At 38.2% G+C, this 22,216-nt stretch overlaps 1 protein-coding gene across 6 annotated transcripts in view; it reads right to left on the reverse strand.

The window, feature by feature from the left end:
* The window catches only part of tjp2a (tight junction protein 2a (zona occludens 2)), a 38,726-nt gene that overhangs the window by 12,062 nt on the left and 4,448 nt on the right, over positions 1–22,216 (reverse strand). The window contains exons 1-7 of one of the 6 annotated variants that reach the window (XM_084103627.1): positions 17,512–17,817; positions 14,200–14,329; positions 4,107–4,160; positions 2,884–3,008; positions 1,854–1,956; positions 1,046–1,736; positions 850–953 (exon numbers count right to left, since the gene is read on the reverse strand). In XM_084103627.1, coding sequence (XP_083959753.1) covers positions 850–953; positions 1,046–1,736; positions 1,854–1,956; positions 2,884–3,008; positions 4,107–4,160; positions 14,200–14,329; positions 17,512–17,618 — 1,314 coding nt within the window. In that variant the 5' untranslated portion in view covers positions 17,619–17,817. Of the gene's footprint in view, positions 1–849; positions 954–1,045; positions 1,737–1,853; positions 1,957–2,883; positions 3,009–4,106; positions 4,161–5,865; positions 6,238–11,242; positions 11,440–12,775; positions 12,800–14,199; positions 14,330–17,511; positions 17,818–22,216 lie in introns of those variants that run through there. The other 5 variants (XM_084103630.1, XM_084103632.1, XM_084103629.1 and 2 more) reach the window with 5 other exon arrangements.

Genomic DNA, 22,216 nt, shown 5'->3' on the forward strand with positions numbered 1-22,216 from the left:
TGTGCATTTTTCATAACAATATATATATATTTTAAGTTCATTTGAAAACTTTTTTTCAGTTCAGCAATAATCTGCCAAACTTTGTGCTCCAAAGCATTCAAGATTTATCCATTAAAGTTAGAAATTTCATTTTCAGGTCCATGCTCAAAAAGTGAATAAATGGATTATAACTACTGCATAAATATAAATTAGTACCATAAAATCCTCTAAAAAAAAAAGCGAACTCAAATATAGTACAATCATTTCATAGAGAAAAAAAAAAAATCTGTCTCCAAATAAATATGAAGCAGCAGATCAGAATCAGAAATGTTTCTTGATCGTCAAATCATCAGAATGATTTCTAAAGGATCATGCGACACTGAAGACTGGAGTATTGATGCTGAAGATTCAGCTTTGATCACAGGAATAAAATACATTTCAAAATACATTAAAATAGAAAATGGTTATTTTGATTTGTAATAATATTTCACATTATTACTGTTGTTACTGTATTTTTAATCAAATAAATGCAGCCTCGGTGAGCATAAGAGACTTCATACAAAAAAGTTTAAAAAAAAATCTTATTCTAAACTTTTGGATGGTAGTACTAGTGTATCATTTTTTATTTTTTACATTTTCTGAAGAGAATTAGTAGTGCATGCTAGAGCAAAACACATGAGACAAGGATAGATGCAGGTCGTAATGAGTGAGCCGAAAGGTACACAAGAACATAAATAACTAACCCCTAAGCCTACACCACACCCTAACAGACCGCTTTCGCAACCAAGAGTAAAGACCGGCACACCTATTACTCCGACCTGCAGATACCCACACTTGAAGGCATTCTGAGTGGTTGCTCCAGACACCTACTTTCAGAATAATGTCGCCTTCTTGTAGTTTGCCTTCTCTGGATGCCAGGCCTGTGCTCGTCATCTCTTTGATGAACAACTGACTGCCAAGACGGAGGCCATATTCTGGACAAACATGGGAAAACAGATTGTTAAGAGGGTGAGCTGCAGGTTGAAACTGGAAAACAAACAGGTAAAAGAACCCGATGCGCATCTACCATCATTGGGCCGGTTCTTTAGAAGAGTAACACTGAGCGGCTTCTCCAAGGGTTCGTGTCGTTGAGGCGCGGGCGAGACATCCAGCTGGTCTCGACTGTTACTCCTCTTCATGGGCTCGTCCTGCCGGTGCTCGTACCTCCTGCGCTCGTGGTCACTGGCTAAATTCTCTCTGCTGTATCCGCGAGCAGGTTCTGGCAGCCTGTGTGTGTCGGGACTGTGCGATCGGTCCAGCGTGCGGTCGCTGCGGTATCGTCTGTCTGGACTGTGCTCTCGGTCCAGCATGTGTTCGCTGCGATAGCGCCGGTCTGGACTGTAGTTGCGGTCCAGCGTGCGATCGCTCCGGTGATGTCGGTCCGGGCTGTGGTCGCGATCCAGGTTGTGGTCGCTCCGGTGACGGGGATCGGGGCTGCGCTCCCGGTCCAGTATCCGGCCGCGGCTGCCGTCTCGTCTGTACGGCCTCTCGGGGCTCACGCCTCTCTCCATGCTCCTCCCGCGACTGCGCTCGTAGTCCCGCTCGCGCTCGCGGTCCAGGCTGGCGCCCCGGTCAGGGTAACTGCGCCCGCTGTACACGCTGCGCCGGTCCTGGTCGTACTCGTAGTCATCGTTGTAGTCGCCGCTGAAAACTCTGTCATCTGGGGATGGGGCGCGTTTAACCAGGTTGATGGGAATTTTTCTAGCTCTCTTTATCGTCTGATGAAGGATGGGAACAAAAATGTATTATTCATTAAACCTTTGTTTTAACTGTCTACAAAAAAGTGCTTGGTCTTTATTGCAATCAAAATGACAAATAATTTATGTTTCACTCACGATTTTGGCTACTTTGCCACATTTGCGGAGAGTCTGCACTGCAAAGGTGTGTGGGGCACCGTCCATGACCACAGCGTTGACCTGCATCACTCTGTCATTTTCACTGGACATCATCATGAAATAGTATTAGTCCACGCTCTTGCACTTCATAAAGTGACTGACTATGTTCAAATCCAACAGTTGAGGAATGTCACTTTGGTGCTGACATTTAAGTCAATATTAACAATTGAACCATGAATTAAACATTAGAATAATTGTTGGTAGACAAAAAAAAAAAAAAAGACTTCATTTGTATTTTTGAGTCTATTGCTTATAAGAACACTGAAAACTTTGTTAAATTTTTCTTGAACATTGAGAAATATCTGATGGTTACTGCTTATATTTAAAAATTCTATAATATGATATGTAATTTAATGTATACGTTTATATTTATATAAATATATTATTTATACATTTAACTTTTCAAATAAAATTAGTGTTCATTAGCATATTCGTTTTCACTGTCGAAACTTTTTATTGGTATTCCTACATAAATGCTGTTTACGTCTTAATTTTCATATTTTCTGTGTCAGTGTCATTGATTGGATGAATGCTGCATGTGATATGTTTACATAAAGGCTCTAGCGCTGCGCATCCTTGGATAATATATTGCTGACCATAATATCAAGTTGGAATGGACTTTTTGGACAATAAAAGGTAAGAATGAAATGGTCTCTTCATTTACAGTTGATGCGTTTTCTGTCACCATTTGACATTTTCCCCTCAAACTCTGAAACGACTGTTGCTAAGCATCTAGTCGTACCATTCTAACACCGCTTCGTTTCACACTGTAATGCGAGGTTAACACAGCAATAACCCCAGGTAAAGAGGTGCAAACCCTGCTTCTAAATTACAAGTATGAAACATCCTATACAGAGGGTTAAAAGCAGGACTTATGATGATAACCCGGTAAGCACAGTGTGAAAAGCCCTTATGGGACTACAATTCTTATCAAAGGTTGTGATGCTTTAAATATTGTTTAATAGCTTACAATAGCAAGCCATCTGCAGGACCCCCTTGCAGCACATCAGATACGACAATTGCCGTGTCTCCACTTTCTTCGTTTGGGTTGTCCCGTCCTCCAGACACAGCGATGCCAAAGCCCATCTTGGAGTCCTATATCAAGGCAAAGTGTCCATTTTAAATGTCTTTGCTTCCATTCCTAGAAGCCCTTCATTTATTTACTATATTAAACACTTTAAATTCATTCAGATGTACAGGCAGCAATAACTATTTAATAAGATACCCCGGAATTCAATTTATACAACAGTTATATTAAAAAAAGTACTATGTGCGATTCAGTTCACCAGGTTGATGATGCAGTGCGTCTTCTGCAGCAATGGATGTATGCCACTGCACTCTTTAGATTACACAATAGATCTAATGCTAGAGGTGCAGAAAATACACACTTGATATTTAAGTAGGGTTGGGAAATATTTTATCGATTTCGATTCCAATTCTGCTTATCGATTCTGATTCTTATCGATTCCTATTTTCAATTACAATAAGGTAAAAAAAAAAAAAAACTTCGATATCATTTCACAGTTATTCTAAGTCTTTTTGCTAAATATTTAGTTGCAGCTGAATACCACGAACAAAAATCTTCAGGCTGAAGAACTCTTGGTTTTTAACAAAAATACTTCAGTAAAAACAACTAGCCTAACTATAGTTATATAGTATATTATATGAATATACTATACTATATTATATTATAATATAAATTTCAGTTAAGATCAGTGAGTGAATTTTCTCTTTGTCTTTTGTTGTTTGATTAACATTAATTATACAGATGTCAGCAGGAATATTAGGCTGCTGTCACTTTAAGACAATGCACGGATCCAATTTACTGTTACACACAATATACAATATACTGTTACACACTTTCTCAACCGTTTATGTTCCATTAAGACAAAACTGACTGTTTATGAGGATATTTTGACATAATTTTGGGTGTATTTGTCCGAATCGATAAGAGGAATCCAAAAAAATGTTTTTTTTATAACTAGTATCCGATTCCTGACCTTACGTATTCAAATCCAGAATTGGAATCGATTTTTGATTCCCAACCCAACATTTAAGCAACAAAAAGCTCCTATAAATACACCAGAATGCAAAGCTTTTCAGTGAGAAACAAAAAGGCTAGAAGTTAGCATTCAGGAGCAATCAGAACTCTGTTGCTCTCCAGACTAACGTCCTGCAGGATGAGGTACTCACCCGCTGTAGGGTCACAGTGTACTGCTCCCACACCGTCTCCTCCATGACTGGGTTCTGAAACAGAATGAACAGGCTTACATGTAGGACAGTGATGGACAGAGTCAAGTTACAGCAGATATCAGGGATATACTGAGCAAAATCTGCAGAGAGGTGCTGCCACAGTGAAAACCTATATGAGCACTTCTCTTCCAACGCAACTACATGAGGTAATCTGAAGACTCAATGAACTGAGGGTCTGAACTCAACAGAAATTGAGAGATCTGCAAAAAAACAACAACTGACTATCATTGGGCTACATGCAGACTGTTGGGAAATAAATTATTAACAAATGTATGGCATGACCCCTTTAAAAAAATAAGCCTACATTATTTGAAAGTAATTCTTTTAAAAGGAAGCCTGGCCATTGAGTTAAACACTATAAATATGGCCTTCAGCTTCAGTCTGAGAGCTACGTGACGTCCTCGCCGTGTTACCTCTTCATCCAGCCGTGCGCACAATGGGTGATTATGATTGTTGCTCTGTAATCTCCTCAGCAAAATATGATTCCCAGTATTGCCCTAAATAACTCTCAACTCACAATCCACATCTGATGCCTTTTAGCATTTAATGTATAAATGATTTCAACTTGTTTTTTCATGCTATAATCTAAAACGACATTATTGCACAAGTTAAATCAAACTACATTTAAAAGTTAAACACTTCTAAGCCAATGACGCACATAAAATAAAAATTGCATCTGCACGTCAGTGAATTAATGGAAGTGTGGGGACATGTTTGTTTGCATTTCATTATGTGATATATAACTAGAAATAATAGTGAAGTATGGATAACAGAGTGGAGTGTGCGAGTTGTGTGCAGGGAGGAAAATTACTAACAATCATAAACATAAACATAAATTCCAGCAATGGAACAACACTTGTTTTACAACACATGAACAAAATGAAAAATCCTGCTCAAAAATGATTATTTCACAGAATTTGATACATTTTACTGTGAAATATTTCACAAAGTGGTGGGGACAAAATCAGCCATGGCAAAAAGTTCCCTGTCCACACTGTACACTATCAGTATAAACGACGCAATATCACATTGAATAAGCGAAAGCTTATTCACATTTTATTTACATTTTTGTAAATAAACAGTTGCTTAAGTGTTTAACCACTATCATCACGGTAAACCACTGATTCTTATAGTTCTCTGAATAGGAAACACCTGTTACATTTACACATCTACCCAGAAAACAAACTATAACACCATCTATTAGCCTACATTTGCACATCTACCCAGAAAACAAACTACAACACCATCTATTTTCCATACCACCACAAATTACAGTGTGATAAACTTTGAACCCCTTCCTAAACCTTGGTTATCAACCTCAAAGCAAGGTCTACATCAAAGTATGAAATGCATCAGTGCATGTTAATGCAAATACCATAATAATAACCAACATTTTACAATTTTCAGTTAGTAAAAAAATTACAAATAGTAAAAGCCCTCCAGTTACAGGTAGATGTGTTTTACCATATTTTTCCCCACAAAAAGCAGGAACATTGTTACTCTAGAGTATACTTACACTTATATACCATACTTATACCACTACTAAATACTATGCCGTTACATTTAAAATCTAAAAGTCAACCTATATGGCAAAACTCGAATGGTCCTAGCCACATAAACAAACTAAAAAGTTAGATTCCAGCCGATCTGTCTAAGACAGGTGAAGTTGTGCAGGCGAGAGAACTGAACGAGTCCTTACGATGCCCTGGAGGATGCGGATGGCCTTGATGGTGTGAGCCCATTTCCTGTGCAGCGACAGGACCGTCTTCATGTTGTCGCCTCTCCGGTGAACACAAAGCGAATCACCCCTCAGCAGCACAATGCATCTGTCTGCCTTTGACGTAAGACTGAAGCCCGCTGGCCTACATTCAGTGCAAATCCCACTGTCCACAGCGAACCACGGCGCAAAAAAACGTGACAGCTGAGGAGCTGTCTACTGCTAAGGTATTAAATTAAAATTGCATTTAAATTCATCAAATGATACAGCTCTATCTGGGTTGACATTAAAAGCTTTGCCTGGCTTACGAAAGGAACGAAGCACCTTCATGGTCATGGGTTGGGATTTTTCTCTGCAAGAAGTGCAGGACAAGCGGGACTGGTAGATTAGCAGTGATTCCATCACTATAATTAAAATTTAGAAGGATTATGGGGTTTAGAGCACCTAAGCAGTGTTATTTTCTAAGAGCAAAGCCGTATAGAATTGAACACCATACATACTATAATAGTGCTATTTTAGTAAATTGCATGGAACTACATGTCATAAATGTTCTTTGATCTATAATGGCTTTCCAACTCAGCCTCAAATCTTATTCAAGAAAGGATTAACATGTGGCATATGAGCTGCCCTCAATTCTTTCTTTTTTTTTTTGCTAACCAGAACAGATTACTGAAGGATGATGTCAACGAACTGATTTCTCACTGTAACTGAGCTTGTATTGTTGCGTTGTACAGCAGCAGGTCTCCGAGCGCTCAGTCCAACACCACATCAGACTGACTGAGGTCACCTAGTAAAGGACCGGATTCAGTTTGGTTTCCTGCGCTCTTCATTAAAGAGATCAGAAACTCTCCATCAGTGTCTTTCAGATATAAACTGGACAAGACCAAGATCTCATACTCACCATCAAATGCCTTTAAAGAGTACCAGCTAAAAAGTTTGGAGAAAACTTGCAATTCATTTTTCTATTGTTCTTAAAGACCTTCTCATCTAAAGACTTTTGCTTGAAAATAAGTTTTTGTAGATAAATTAAACTGTGCATGTATGAATTTCCTCACAAAACAAAAAATTAAATTCCAGACATCTATGAAATGGATGAATTTTTAAGTAAAACAACAAGTAAAATTTGTGTATATATTTGTGTTATCAGTCATAGTTTTGGTAATAATTTTTTCCAAATCTGTACAAATATTTAAGAAAGAGTTTTGACTTGTACTTCACACTACCGTTCAAAAGTTTGGGGTTGGTAGGACTCTATCATGTATGCATTTATTTGATTAAAAATACTGTAAAACAGTAAAATTGGGAAATACTACCATTTAAAATGTTTTTGGTAACACTTTATTTTAATGGTCCCCAAAAGACATTCTATATGAGAAACTTTGAAACTATGTAACTTATTCTACTCAGCATCATTACTCCAGTCTTCACATGATCCTTCAGAAATCATTCTAATATGATGATTTAATGCTCAAGAAACATTTATTATTATCATCAATGCTGAAAACTGTTGCTGCTTCATATTTATGCATAAACTGCAATATATTTTTTTAGGATTCTTCAATGAACAAAGTTCCAAAGAACAGCATTTCTTTGACAAAAAATCTATTGTAACATTATAAATGTAATTTCAAAAAAAAAAAAAAAAAAAACTTGCAGAGATATGGTCACATAAGTATAGAACATTAAATATACAATCCACTTAGTTATGATATCTTCACTTCTCTTTAAGCAAAATGTATAGCCCAAGACTTGAACTTGGAAAGCAAGCATAAACAGATCTTTACACTTTCACATTATAAATACATTGCATTAAATAAATTACATAGGATTGCAGAATGGAATAATGATACTGGAATCAAAACAATTCATCAATAAAACACCATACCTTTTTTTTTTTTTTTTAATTGGGCAGAAAATTTTAAATCTAAATATATATACAGTGAGGAAAATAAGTATTTGAACACCCTGCTATTTTGCAAGTTCTCCCACTTAGAAATCATGGAGGGGTCTGAAATTGTCATCGTAGGTGCATGTCCACTGTGAGAGACATAATCTAAAAAAAAAATCCAGAAATCACAACGTATGATTTTTTAACTATTTATTTGTATGATACAGCTGCAAATAAGTATTTGAACACCTGAGAAAATCAATGTTAATATTTGGTACAGTAGCCTTTGTTTGCAATTACAGAGGTCAAACGTTTCCTGTAGTTTTTCACCAGGTTTGCACACACTGCAGGAGGGATTTTGGCCCACTCCTCCACACAGATCTTCTCTAGATCAGTCAGGTTTCTGGGCTGTCGCTGAGAAACACGGAGTTTGAGCTCCCTCCAAAGATTCTCTATTGGGTTTAGGTCTGGAGACTGGCTAGGCCACGCCAGAACCTTGATATGCTTCTTACAGAGCCACTCCGTGGTTATCCTGGCTGTGTGCTTCGGGTCATTGTCATGTTGGAAGACCCAGCCTCGACCCATCTTCAATGCTCTAACTGAGGGAAGGAGGTTGTTCCCCAAAATCTCGCAATACATGGCCCCGGTCATCCTCTCCTTAATACAGTGTAGTCGCCCTGTCCCATGTGCAGAAAAACACCCCCAAAGCATGATGCTACCACCCCCATGCTTCACAGTAGGGATGGTGTTCTTGGGATGGTACTCATCATTCTTCTTCCTCCAAACACGTTTAGTGGAATTATGACCAAAAAGTTCTATTTTGGTCTCATCTGACCACATGACTTTCTCCCATGACTCCTCTGGATCATCCAAATGGTCATTGGCAAACTTAAGACGGGCCTTGACATGTGCTGGTTTAAGCAGGGGAACCTTCCGTGCCATGCATGATTTCAAACCATGATGTCTTAGTGTATTACAAACAGTAACCTTGGAAACGGTGGTCCCAGCTCTTTTCAAGTCATTGACCAGCTCCTCCCGTGTAGTTCTGGGCTGATTTCTCACCTTTCTTAGGATCATTGAGACCCCACGAGGTGAGATCTTGCATGGAGCCCCAGTCCGAGGGAGATTGACAGTCATGTTTAGCTTCTTCCATTTTCTAATGATTGCTCCAACAGTGGACCTTTTTTCACCCAGCTGCTTGGCAATTTCCCCGTAGCCCTTTCCAGCCTTGTGGAGGTGTACAATTTTGTCTCTAGTGTCTTTGGACAGCTCTTTGGTCTTGGCTATGTTAGTAGTTGGATTCTTACTGATTGTATGGGGTGGACAGGTGTCTTTATGCAGCTAACGACCTCAAACAGGTGCATCTAATTTAGGATAATAAATGGAGTGGAGGTGGACATTTTAAAGGCAGACTAACAGGTCTTTGAGGGTCAGAATTCTAGCTGATAGACAGGTGTTCAAATACTTATTTGCAGCTGTATCATACAAAGAAATAGTTAAAAAATCATATATTGTGATTTCTGGATTTTTTTCACCGTGGACATGCACCTACGATGACAGTTTCAGACACCTCCATGATTTCCAAGTGGGAGAACTTGCAAAATAGCAGGGTGTTCAAATACTTATTTTCCTCACTGTATGTATATATATATATATATATATATATATATATATATATATATATATATATATATATATAAATAAATAAAAAATAAATAAATAAATAAATTAATAATAATAATAATAATAAATATATAATTTTTTTTAGACATGCACACGTATCCATATACTGCTTTGACACTAACAAGTTCTCTCCAAGCCACAGAAATACCAAAGTCAGTCAGTGTGAACTTAGAATGAAAGCACTGCAATTTCCAAGCAAAACCAGCTCATGTTTACAGAGACCAAAGAGGATTTCAGCAGATTTGTTAGAAAAGGTCAGCAGCACAAGAAAAAAGATGATTACATCTAAAATACAAACTGAGAACCTGCCCAGAACCGACCATGCAACAAAACAAGTGTGACTGTGAAGAGCCACAAGACAACCTTAAAAACATCTGACATGTGCAGAAAGATGACAAGAAGATATTCACAACTCCCCTCAAAACATGTGAAAGTCAACAGTTTGGAGGAACATTACTTAGTCTTATGACACTAAAAAAAATACTCTCTGAGCTGTGATACTATACACTCTCTGGCGCAAACAAAACACGGCATATTACACACTGGTAAACCACCTCTACAGAGTAGTGTGATGGGACAGAATCACACCGCCAGGACGTTCCTGTGCAGCAAGGATCGAAAAAACCCAACAAGACAAGAGGACGAAAGCCAAAATCTTCCATTTAAATAGGCCTACATAATCTAATAGGGTGTATACTTTTTATAGACACTGTAGATTACATTTTAAAGCATTTTCAGTTCAATCAAGCGAGGTATACCAGTTGTGAGCCATCAGAAAGCATACTGAAGGGAACAGGCACAATGTGTGCAGACAGAACTCCCTCTGCATTATAGATAAGCAGCTTTAGCTGTCTGTCTGTGTCCCTTCAAAAGAGCTGAAAACAGTGAACGACAGCTTTCAGTCCAAGTTTCTACTGAAATATAAAGTCTCATTTCAGGCGATGCATAACAGACACGTGATGAGCGTTACATAAAAAGCATAAATCCAATCCAGGTCTGGGTACAGCAAGTGTAAACATGGAAGGAGATTTTTTTTTTTTTTGATTTTTTGGCCAATTTTCTTTTCAGTTTGGTGTAAAATAAGAAAGACTAATGAACAAGAAAATGACCTCAAATTAATTTTAGATGCATATTAACCAAACAATTAACAACTAGCCTATAATTCCATATTTTGAAGTGTTGCAGATTGTGAGAGTATGATGCTAATGTAAAACTGGTGTGGTGGTCCCTCTGCTGGTGACAATTTAAAAATGTCTCAATTCATTTTTTTCTACATATTAAATAAAATAATGAATTATGAGTATATACAATATTAAATAATTCATAAAAAACAGCTTTCCTGTGCTTACATGAGAAGCCTATTCTCCCTAAAGCTGCTTATACAAAAAATACAAACATAATATTAATTGAACTAGTCCTTGACTTAATGTTGAACTATTAAACATTGTGGTAGTACTTTATATTTTTTGACGATAAAACAAATAACTAGTCTATTTAAATATTTGATAGTATATTTTATTCGTTAAGTGTCGCTTGTGCCGTCATTATTCTGATTCACAGACTTATACTGCTGTACTCGACACAAACTGATGATACATTTGATCGTGTTACACTGGCGTTAAGATACATTATGGTCATCGCTATTGTATTACTGAAGGAAGCAGGTGGATAAGTTACAGTAACACGAGCAACTGTGTTACTCAGCGAAAGACTAAGTTTAAGTTAAAACGTCCACTCTGTGAAATTAAAATGAGCGAACTGAAGGAGTTTAAACAGTAGCCTACTCACATGACAATAGTCCATAACCTTTCTGCTCAGAAAGAGCCGCCTCTCCATAACAACGGGCATCTCGCAAACTGCACTGATGCTAAACTCTGTATACTTAAAAGAATGAGTTTAAAGTACCACGGGCTGTGAATAAAACAAAGTTAATAACACGGAAACCTCTGTATAGCGACAACACGGGCGCCTAAAACATTCAAACTATTGTACTGTAAATCCCGACCGTACCAATAAATCACGGGGGGCGGCAATGATAGCCAGCGTATTTTAACCTCTATTGAATATGCGACTATTTTCTATCACTTCAAATTACATTAGCTTTATCTTGGCGTGCTTGCACGTGTTTTTAGGAATTAAGCAACGAGAAATGCTGCATTTCTTTCATTGCGTGTCCGACGAGGTACAATGGACGGTTCCAAAACCTCTTATCTATCGACTGTATTTGCATATTATCGACGGAGGCTTTGCTCATGAATATCAATTAGGCCGTGCTGGCATTGCTTAGCAACCGCTTCCAGACACGTATACGTACTCAAAAGTCAAGTCTTCCCCACAGTAGTAACGATAGGCTACTATTTGATTTGAGATGATAATTTAACCAAATGGCTAAAACTTTTGGAATTCCAAACTTACCAAAACCCTACTCGGACGGGATTAGTTTTACATGGAGATGTAGTGTAAGGTAATCATTACCAAAGCCTTCCGGCGATTTTAGTCTTGCCCGAATCGTAATTTACGGAAAGCGCGTTCACGTGGCGGTAAAGATTATAGCGTAATTTGCTTAGTATAACGTTATAGTTGTTCTTCCGTGCCATTAACGACAAAATCGCATGAACAAAAAGTGTTTTTCTGATTTTCCAAGTCTCTGAAATGGATTCATGAAAATAAAAAGAACCAACGCACAACTTATTAAGAAAGAGTATGGCTTTCCTAAAGTATTAAACACTCAAGCACAATGTAAATATAACTGGAGCCAAGCGGGAGAACCTGAGGTTTACATTTTCGCTACAAAATCGCCATCAAAGGCTGACTGTTAATATGTAACATCTTCACATTAAAAAGAGTGACCACACTAGACAAAAACGTACCATAGTATTACCATACAAAGTACTGCATTCAGTGCAATGCTGCAATTTGAATTACTTTAAAATCACCATGAAATAAAAATTGACAATTCTTATTTTTATGGAATAACAGTATTTATTATAAATGATTTATCCGTGCACATCATTATTTTTTTAATTCATGTGCCCTCATAATCTTTAATCAAAATAACAACCTTTAATCAAAATAACTTCCCCTCCCTCTTGCAGCATCTCTTCTCTGATCACATGGGACAATAACCTGTTACATGAGATCCACCAATAGCAAACAACATGACAAAGATTTGTCATGACAAATCGGGTCCTCCCTCGAAATCAGGTAAGCTAGTACATAAGCTTATTAATACAGACATTAATCCTCATTATAACGTAGTTCAAACAGAATTTATCATTACATGATTTTGTAGGACTTGTAATTAGGCGCTAAAGAGAGTACCTATTAAAAGTAATTTGAGCCAGTTGGATCGCTTGGGGTCCTAACAGAGAGGAGGGCCTGATTTGTCACCACACCTGTCCAACAAGCCGTTTCACTCCAATATACGTCACAATAGAGAAGAAAAGACTATCACAACTTGTTGCATAAATATGGTAATCACACACACGCATTTAAAGGACTCCATTTGCATTCAAAAGTCAATATAACTTTTCTACAAACACTGTCAAAAAATAAACCTTGTTTCTGCATATTTTATGTGACGGGGAGGATATGCTTGAGTAATCTTGTCAAGCACAACAAATTATAAATGTCCAATTAGACAAAAAATAGCAGATTTGTGTTTGGTGCAACTTCCTGAATGAATATAAAATACATGAACACAGGAGAGATAAAGTCTGGAAGTCAGCATGAAACTGAAGTTGCGATAGTCTTTTCTTCCCTAGGGAAACAGCTTCAGTTTTATGATCAGCAAATTTCGGACATGCGTGTTTTGTCCGTCATTAGAACAAGCAGAGACGATCCAAACTGTGTGCAGCACTTCATTCACGATAGAGTGGAGTTATGAGGACTTGATGACAGTTTGAGGAGTCAATGGAGTTATAAGGTTTAGTCACAAAATCTTTTTAATAATTTTCAGTGGTCAAATATTTGCAAAACCCACAGACAGATGTAAAGGGTGACCAAAAGTTATTTAAAAAACAAACAAAAAAAAACTAAATACGGAGATGCGAGGTTTCCGCCTGACAGCAATGTTATATACATTATGTATTTTATGATTACTTGCTTTTGAACCAATTATTATTGCCTCATTGTGGTTATATATGTATTTTAAAGACCCCCTGTGGTGAAAATCAAGTTCTTAAATGTTGTTTATATGTCCATGTGGTGTTTTTAATATGCTTTAAGACAAACCAAGTGCAAATTCCTAAGTCAACACCATTGCTGAGTATTTTCTCCTTAAAACTGCAGTGAACCAAAGACAGTCTCACAAACACGCTTTGAAATCGCTGGTGTTTCTGACGACACAAACTACCCTGTAACCAATCAGATCAACGTGTGATCGTCAACGAGTGGATCTCTGAGCTGGCTGAGTGAGTGGAGGCGGGGCTAATTTGCATATTTATAGAACTGTGTATACTAAATGAGACAAGGGTGTAGAGTTACATTCAAGCTATTTTAAGGCATGAGGAATGTCATAAATGTGTCATTTTGGTGCTCAACGATTTATATAATTGTTGCCTACAGGGGGACTAAGCCATTTTAAAAGCTATTGCTCACTTACGGTAGGTCTGTTTTTATTACCACAAAAAATATGATCCGATTACCGATGTAACTAATTGAGCGATTATGCAGTTACCAAAATAATCGTTAGTGACAGCCCTAATTGCAGTGTTTACATGAGGAGCGTTTGTAAAGTGCAATACCTGTAAAAGAGCTGGGTAGCTTGGAGCGGAGAGGCGTCGCAGACACAAATATTGAGCTTCGTAGGTCAAGGAAATCCTTTTCCTGTTGGAGCGGCTTGATCGGAATAACTCTATTTGGGCCGACTGGTCACTGTAACAAGACATTTTTTTGGTTAATAACACTGATCACACACACTCTGAATGTCAACAACAAATATTTATTGTGAAATTAGCTACATCTAGGCAGAATTTTCAGTAAAACTGAGAACGAACTACTATTTTGCTCACACAGCCTGAGTCCTAGTCACATAACCACAATAACGCAGCAGAGAAAGTCAGTATATGCACAGTAAAGCACTTATTTGAAAGTTGATCTGGTCGATCTGTTAATAGCTAAACATGTTTACTAAATGTTAGTGTGTGTGTGCATGTAAATAAAATGTCTAACCCTGCAATTATACCTGACCATGCAGTTTGTTTTGTTGTTTTAGCGAAGCCTGACAAATACACAGCCTAGCTTAACAAAAGTGCTATGAGTACATAAAGAGGCTGTGTTATAATTCACAAAACATGTCAGAAGTATTGCAGGAGTTAGCACCTGCTCTGAATGGAGTACACTTGATCTCTTTGGCACTATTCGGCATAACTGCTCAAACGTGTTCATGAGATCTTTGCCAGCAGAGTAGCCTGGAGTGATAGACTAACTATTGTTGCAGTAATGAGTGCTCAGGTTCAAGGGACTGGCTATCAAAGCTCATAAAGCTTCTTAAATGTTTAAAAGATAACTAGATTTCTGAATTGCATTGCCTGACAAAACTTGCCACTGATGTTTGATTTGGCTTGACAGCTTTTCATTTATTTATCACAACTCTTTGATGGTCTTGAGCTTACATCTGTCAGAGGGCCACAAAAAAAATGTGTCCCAAGTTAAGCCAAAATCCAAGTAAAATAACTGGTTTTAGTTTTTTTGTGAGTGTTTTGCATGTTTTGTGGGCCGATACTGCACTTGTGTACTCGTTAAAATGCTGTGATACCAACAACCGATACTAGGCAGCATGTGTACAGTACAGGGTTTATGACAAAGAAACCGACAACAGAGCAAACAGAGCAGAATGGATATATCAGAGAGAGAGAGAGAGAGAGAGAGAGAGAGAGAGAGAGAGAGAGAGAGTTGAAGCATCTTTATTGCTGTTTACTTGGCACATATGCGTCATTTGAATTAAAACTAAATCATGTGCAAGTAAAAACATGAACCGTTACATGATTTGTATAACGAGTGGTTCCCTACATTATTACAGGAAGGTTGTACAGTAATCACGACATTTTCAAAAAGTTTTCTGTGTGCAAACATCAGAAGCGTGTGCCTAGAAAGCTAATAGCCTATTAAATGTCTTGTGCTGAAAATTCACACACAATTGTGTCTAAATGCTTGTATAGGCAAGTATCCTTGTGAAACATAGTTGGTTATGTCTTAAGTGAATGTAAACAGTTGAAAAGAAATCCATGTGTAACGGTATGTTGGATACGCGCAGCTCTTAAAGTGACAGCAGCCTAATAAACCTGCGGCTGTATTTTGTCCTCAACAGAGGCGGACAGAGTACACAGCTTCATTACTTGAGTAAAAGTACAGATACCACTTGCTAAATTTTACTCAAGTACAAGTAAAAGTACTACAGTCAGATGTCTACTTAAGTAAAAGTACTAAAGTACTTGTTTTTAAAAGTACTTGAGTATCAAGAGTACAAGAGTACATTTTCTAAATATTGCATTACTACTGCCACAGTGCTTACATTGGTAAACACAGCAAACACTTGAAGCGAAAACTATCATTAACTTGTTCAGAAAATTGAAATAATCTGGCGATGTGGGGCCACAGGGAAGACTCATGAATATTCATTAGGGAAGTCATCCCTGATTGGTCTGATGACCTACCCCTAACCCCACCCCTAAACCTACCCGTCACTGGGGGTCTTATGACCTCCCTAACCCCACCCCTAAACCTACCCATCACTGGGGTTAAGACCAATCAGGGATGACTTCCCTAATGAATATTCATGAGTCTTCCCCTACCATCCTGGGAAAAAAAATACTCCCGGGATGGACCTGCTGCGTCTTCATCCATTGTTTCGTCCATGGTTTCGTCTCTTATCTAAATCTGACCATGAAGGCGGAAAGCTGAAGGTGATTGCTGATAGGCTGTCCCAATCAGTGGCGCCTGCACAATCCAATCACATTTGAGAGGGAAACAACAAATCGAGGGTTTCCGAGATGTTTCTTTTTTCCTTTTTTTTATTTTTTTTTTTTTATATATGAGTAATGGGTACTCAGTTATGGATAGAAATGTAGTGGAGTAAAGAGTACAATATTTGCCTCTCAAATGTACTTGAGTAATGTCATGAGTACTCCCCAAAAATTATACTCGAGTAAAGTACAGATCCCTCAAAATTGTACTTAAGTACTGTACTCAAGTAAATGTACTCAGTTACTGTCCGGCTCTGGTCCTCAATGTTAATCGAACAACAAAAGACAGAAAATCACTCACTGCTCTCGACTGGTTGAGCTCTGCAGAAGCAGCTCTAACTATTCACTGCGATATTAAATTAAACATAAAATATGATAGAGCAATAATATGAACAGTGAAAGTAACAGTAGGTCCTACAATACATTTTAACAGGAATAATTAGGCATGAAAATAACTGGGAAAAAATCAATTTGCTAAGCCAACTAATTTGATTCAAATTCTTTTGGTTTCTCTGCCCAATATTTTTACAAATTAAAAATGCAATGGACATACAGGTATCTGTACTTAGTATCTGAAAGTACTAAAAATAAAAGTATCGTATTGGACTTGTCCTGGAAAAAGTGGTATCGGTGCATCCCTACTAATTATATATGATCATGTATCACGATGTATTGAACCGTGACTTTCAAGTTCAGTCATAAGAAATAGCACACCTCTCCTCGACCAGTTAAACTTCATTTGCCAATCATTAGGGATGCACTGATATTTGAGGTACAGTATCACTCATATCCGCAGCATTAATGGCGCGAGGAGAGCTGTGTGTCAAGTTTAATACTTTGGGTAAGGGTTTAATGAGCACCCTCCATAATTCAGTGTTGAGGAAAACTGATTTGCTCAGTTACTACTGAACAACACAAATACTATCATTTGTAGAGTCATTTGCAGAGAATTGGCACACAGAGCAGCTATAATGGTACAGAACGAGCCACAATACTCAAACACATCCGATCATTAGAACCAATTTACCAGCTACGCCTGCCATGGGCACCATCAAACTTTCTTCTTCCTATAGTATCTTCTACATAACTCACCCCGAGGGTCTCCACAGCCTCCGGCCAGGTGGTAACAGCTCCCGCTTGTTGAGCGGCGCGACCCCGATGGCCGCTTGCATGATGGTGATGAATTTCTTGTACTTCATTTTAAAAGTTCTCTGGTTCTTCTCGGTTCCTTCGATCTAGAGAGGCTCTCAGCAACATCTAACCTCTTTGTTCACCAACTATAACGTCACTACATCACTGATGAAGCTGCGTATAATCTCATTCAAACCAGAAAAGAGTCATTCTGTCTAACAGACCCCTCGCCGCACACACTATCTGCATTAGGGAGTCTCTTGGTCTGTGGAATCTCACAGATGCCCATTTCGTTCTCCTCGTAGGATAAGAGGAGGGAAAAGAGAGAGAATACGACAGGCACGTGGGCAAGCTGGCAGAGCGTCGCTATTACATAATTCTAGAGATCTCAAACATTAGTCTAATGAAAACACTGTGAGGGGGGATAATTGTGGCACTAAGCCGTGACAGATCATGGAAGCACCCTGGCCCGTTGCTCTGTAATCCCTCAGGCGCTGCTGGTTTAGCCTCCACCCATTATCACCCATCCACCAACACACACGCACGTGCACATATGTTCAAGATTTGTCCATTCATAAACAGACCACCCAAGAGAAGATTTTCACCAGGTTGGAGGGGCGGAGTAACCGGGCTTCTCCTCCACCCAGTGTGCGATTGCATTATCATCCAAGTGTTTTGAACAGTGGATTATGGGTAGGAGGAGATTGCGCTGCCAAAGTGCCGGGGCTCTAAAATCCCCTCCACACTCCAACTCTTTCAAATCACCCAAAGCCCCCGTAATGAAACCGTCTATTTTTAGGTTTGGTTACAAACATACGTTTTGTTTGAACATGGCAGACTAGTGGCAAATGACCCGAGTTGGCATAACATGATAAAGTAATAGCCAACAAAAAGAAATTTAAACCAAAAAGCCACTGCAAATTACATTCTAAATCTTTAATCTAAAAAATTAATTATAATTATTATTAATATTAGGGATGTGCTGAAATTTAGGCTACCAAAAAAAAGTTGTTCAACTGTTTTGAAAGGCCAAAATCAATAACCGAAACACGTTTAATTAGTGTTTCGTGCACAAAACAGCTACAACAGTTAAACAACTCTAGCTCTAGACTGACAATATTAATTTATCGATTTAAATCGGTAATGATATGGTTTCTTAAATATAAAATCTTTTAGTCTGTGCCGTTTTCTGTTGATGCGTGAACAAAACCTCACCAACATTTGTGGCGCGCCTGCCATCCAATAATCGCAAACAGCTTTGTGCTTTGGTACTTTTAATATGAAGCAAAGTCTCAACTTTAAAGTTCTTTCAATTTATTATGAAATTCAATCAATAAATGTCGTTTTGGTGCTCTTTAATACACCGTGACGAATCGCTGTAGCGTCTCAGTTCAAGCGGGAGCGTGGATCAATCAAGCACACCTGAACCGATCATCTCATCCCCTCTTTACTACTAGTTACAGCACCAAATAAACATTTATGAACACCAGAAGATATCTTAAAATATACATTACAACTTACTGAAATGAATCCTGTCTAATGTAATCGCTCAATCAGTGTTTCAACCGGGGAAAGATGTCAATAAAACAGATTGTAGGTTATACAATTTACCTCAAGAAAGCTATTCAATGTGTATAAACTCATTCATTAGGTAGGAAAATAACTTTAGAGAAGAGCATATTTCTTAATTTATGCACTGTAGGCTAGCCTATTACATATTCATTATAATTTTACTTAGGCTAACCTGTTAGTGAGGTCTTCATTATTTAATGTATATTTAAATTACAGTTTATTGTCATTAAAATGTTTTTTTTTTTTCACCAACAAACTGGATTAGAAACAATTCTGTTATTAAAAGGTTGATATAAAAACTGCCCTATGTGCAATTTAAAAGTTTGTAAAACTCAATTTTAGATATTTGAGTGTTGATTATTAAATAAGTTTGAATGATTAATTGACTTTTAATTTATTATTTATTTTTGGTTTTCCGCCAAAGGGCATCCTGAATTTTCGGTCTCGGACCAGAATTTTAATTTCGGTGCATCCCTAATTACTATTTAATAATATTGTTAATAAATTCATCTTTTATTCAAAAGAAATTAATAAAATGTAAAATGTAGTCAAGTAGACAAGGAGGTTGCAGAACTGCCCTAATTCAAGGTTTCATTCACATATCTATCTCAAATATCTTATTAGGATATTTGGGTAGAATTTTTGAAAGGAACAGTGCTTCTCTGTGAATAAAAAAAGATAATATGTAATCATAAAACAAGTTGCCACATGTAAATGCTATCTGAAGATTTTTTTGGTAAACCAATAAAAAGTATAATAGCAATCCATCAAAGAAAGAAACATGAGTGCAAGCAACTTTCAATATCACCAAAAAAATGACTGAATAACTATAAATTCACCATTACATGCTGAAACCTGTCTCTGAACCTCACTCACACAGACATGCCTCCACACAGTCACAGAACAACCACTCCCATTACACACCATAATAGCTAAACCATACAACTGCAACTACTTCTACACTACAGCAGTTTAAGAGAACCATTTAACCAGGGTCGTAACCAACTGAGTGGGACAAGAAATATTAGAATAGAAATGGCCAAATATCTGATAATCTTGAAGCCGCTCCTCTGCACTCCATTACACACCGCTCTGTTTGTTGTTAGCATTTTTAGGCTGGTCTGCCTTAGCGCTCCTCAATGTCCAAATGATTGAGATGACCAATCAAATAAAAGAAGACGGGTCTTACCGTATGAAGACGAGTGCGATTTCCAACACGATGCGTTTTAGAAAATGAAAGAGTGCATAGTAAGATTGTAAATAGCAGAACATTTAATATTTGACAACTGTTTTACCATAGAAATGTTCAGCGACCAACAGTAATGTCCAGTGATGCAAACTACTATTTTTTTTTTCATGAAATATGAAAATATGGTATAATTTACATAAGGGGGTTTCAAACCTGTCCTGGAGGACCTCGAGCCCTGCACATTTTGTACGTTTTGTTCAGGTGTGTTAGATGAGGGAGACACAAATGTGAAGGAATGGGGGTGCTGCGTTTAACTCCACTTTTAGGGTATGTTTACACGACAACGATGTACTAAACACGGAAACGTTTTTCCTTTGCATTTTTCACGTACAGATGACAACGTTGTCAAAAGCGATTCCTGTTCACACAGATCCACGAAAACAACAAAAAGTGCTGTATTATGCATGCCAGGCCAGTAGATGGCGATGTCACTTTGTAAAGAAACACTACGTGCCTATAGATGGGTTTCCGTTTCTCGAATTACCCATTATCCTCTGCGGCGCGCCGCCATGTTGTGTGTCAAAGCTGTCAGTAAGCCACTGGGAGACACGGCTCATTCACTGTGCTGCATTAATAGAAAGCCAGTTAATATAAAGTATTTTTGACTCTTTTGTGTTGAGATAACGATGACAAATTAAGAAGAAGAAAGTCTCTGGAAGCATACAATTATTTTGTTAGAATGTCCGAGTTAAAATTTTATGTGGTCGCATTTGTGCGAGTGCATGGTCATACACTACTCAGTTAAATTCACGCATGAATTCTCCTGCATTGAACTTGTTTTAGCGCCCGCCAAAGTGAATTTTTGTCCCGCCAAAGTCTTATTTGATCGGTGAGTAATGTAGATGAACTGGGTGCATGTTTAACTGAAAGAACGAGCAGATAGAGAGAGAGCCGGTCGCGCGCGCGCACTCTCTCTCTCTCTCTTCGGAGCCAGGCGAACATGTAAACAAGACTTCACCGTCTCCAAACTAAGCGCTGTCTTGCTCTCTCTCCCTCGTGGAAATGTTAGTCTGGAGCCCTGCATTGACGGTTCACATCGCTGTAGCCAGACGGCTGATATCTGCACAGCCCTTATTATATGGTACATTTAGACTCAGTGTCAAGACAACACCATCTGGGTAAAACAACAACAACAACACAACGCTCCGAGCTAATTTAGTGTAACTTAGGAGAGAGATGGAGAGCAGAGGCACGGAGCGATGTGCTCGACCAGCTGATGTGGCCACAGAGAAAGTGATGAAGGTGGACAATCGTCAGAGTGTGCTTCTGCCCAGCCAACACCTCTCAAGGGCTGTGTCGATAGTAGCCGCCTGGGTACAGCGATTTGACAGCCGATTATAGCTAGCTAGCGCATTTAGCTAGCCCATCTTGGAAATGATTAGATAAAGTGTCACATCTCCAGAGCACAAAACCTCTAAATGTTCACAAGAGCAGCACTGAACATTAACTCAAGCCAAACGGAGAATAATCGTATGATTTTTATGTTCAGAATAATGCCGATTCAGGGTATTATCATGCTCCGTAACACAAACGCTTGACCCACTTGACACACAAGATGGCGCCGTAAGGAGTTGCGGGAGAAATGTGACGTCATCAGAAACCTATCTATAGACTGAACATGTAACACGCATGTGCGTGACGTCACCGTTTTCACAAATTCGCGTTTTTGTAATTTACATGGAGACGATAACATTGTCGTTTTCAAAAACTTGCTCTTTGAAATCGGTTTTCAATTTTTTTATATATTTTGTTAACATCTCGCAATTCTGAGAAAAAGTCAAAATTGTGAGATATTCTGACTTTTTCCTCATAATTGAGATATAAACTCTTCTGTGACGGAAACAA

This window comes from Abramis brama, assembly GCF_963993115.1.
Source record: "Abramis brama genome assembly, chromosome: 25".
NCBI lineage: Eukaryota > Metazoa > Chordata > Actinopteri > Cypriniformes > Leuciscidae > Abramis > Abramis brama.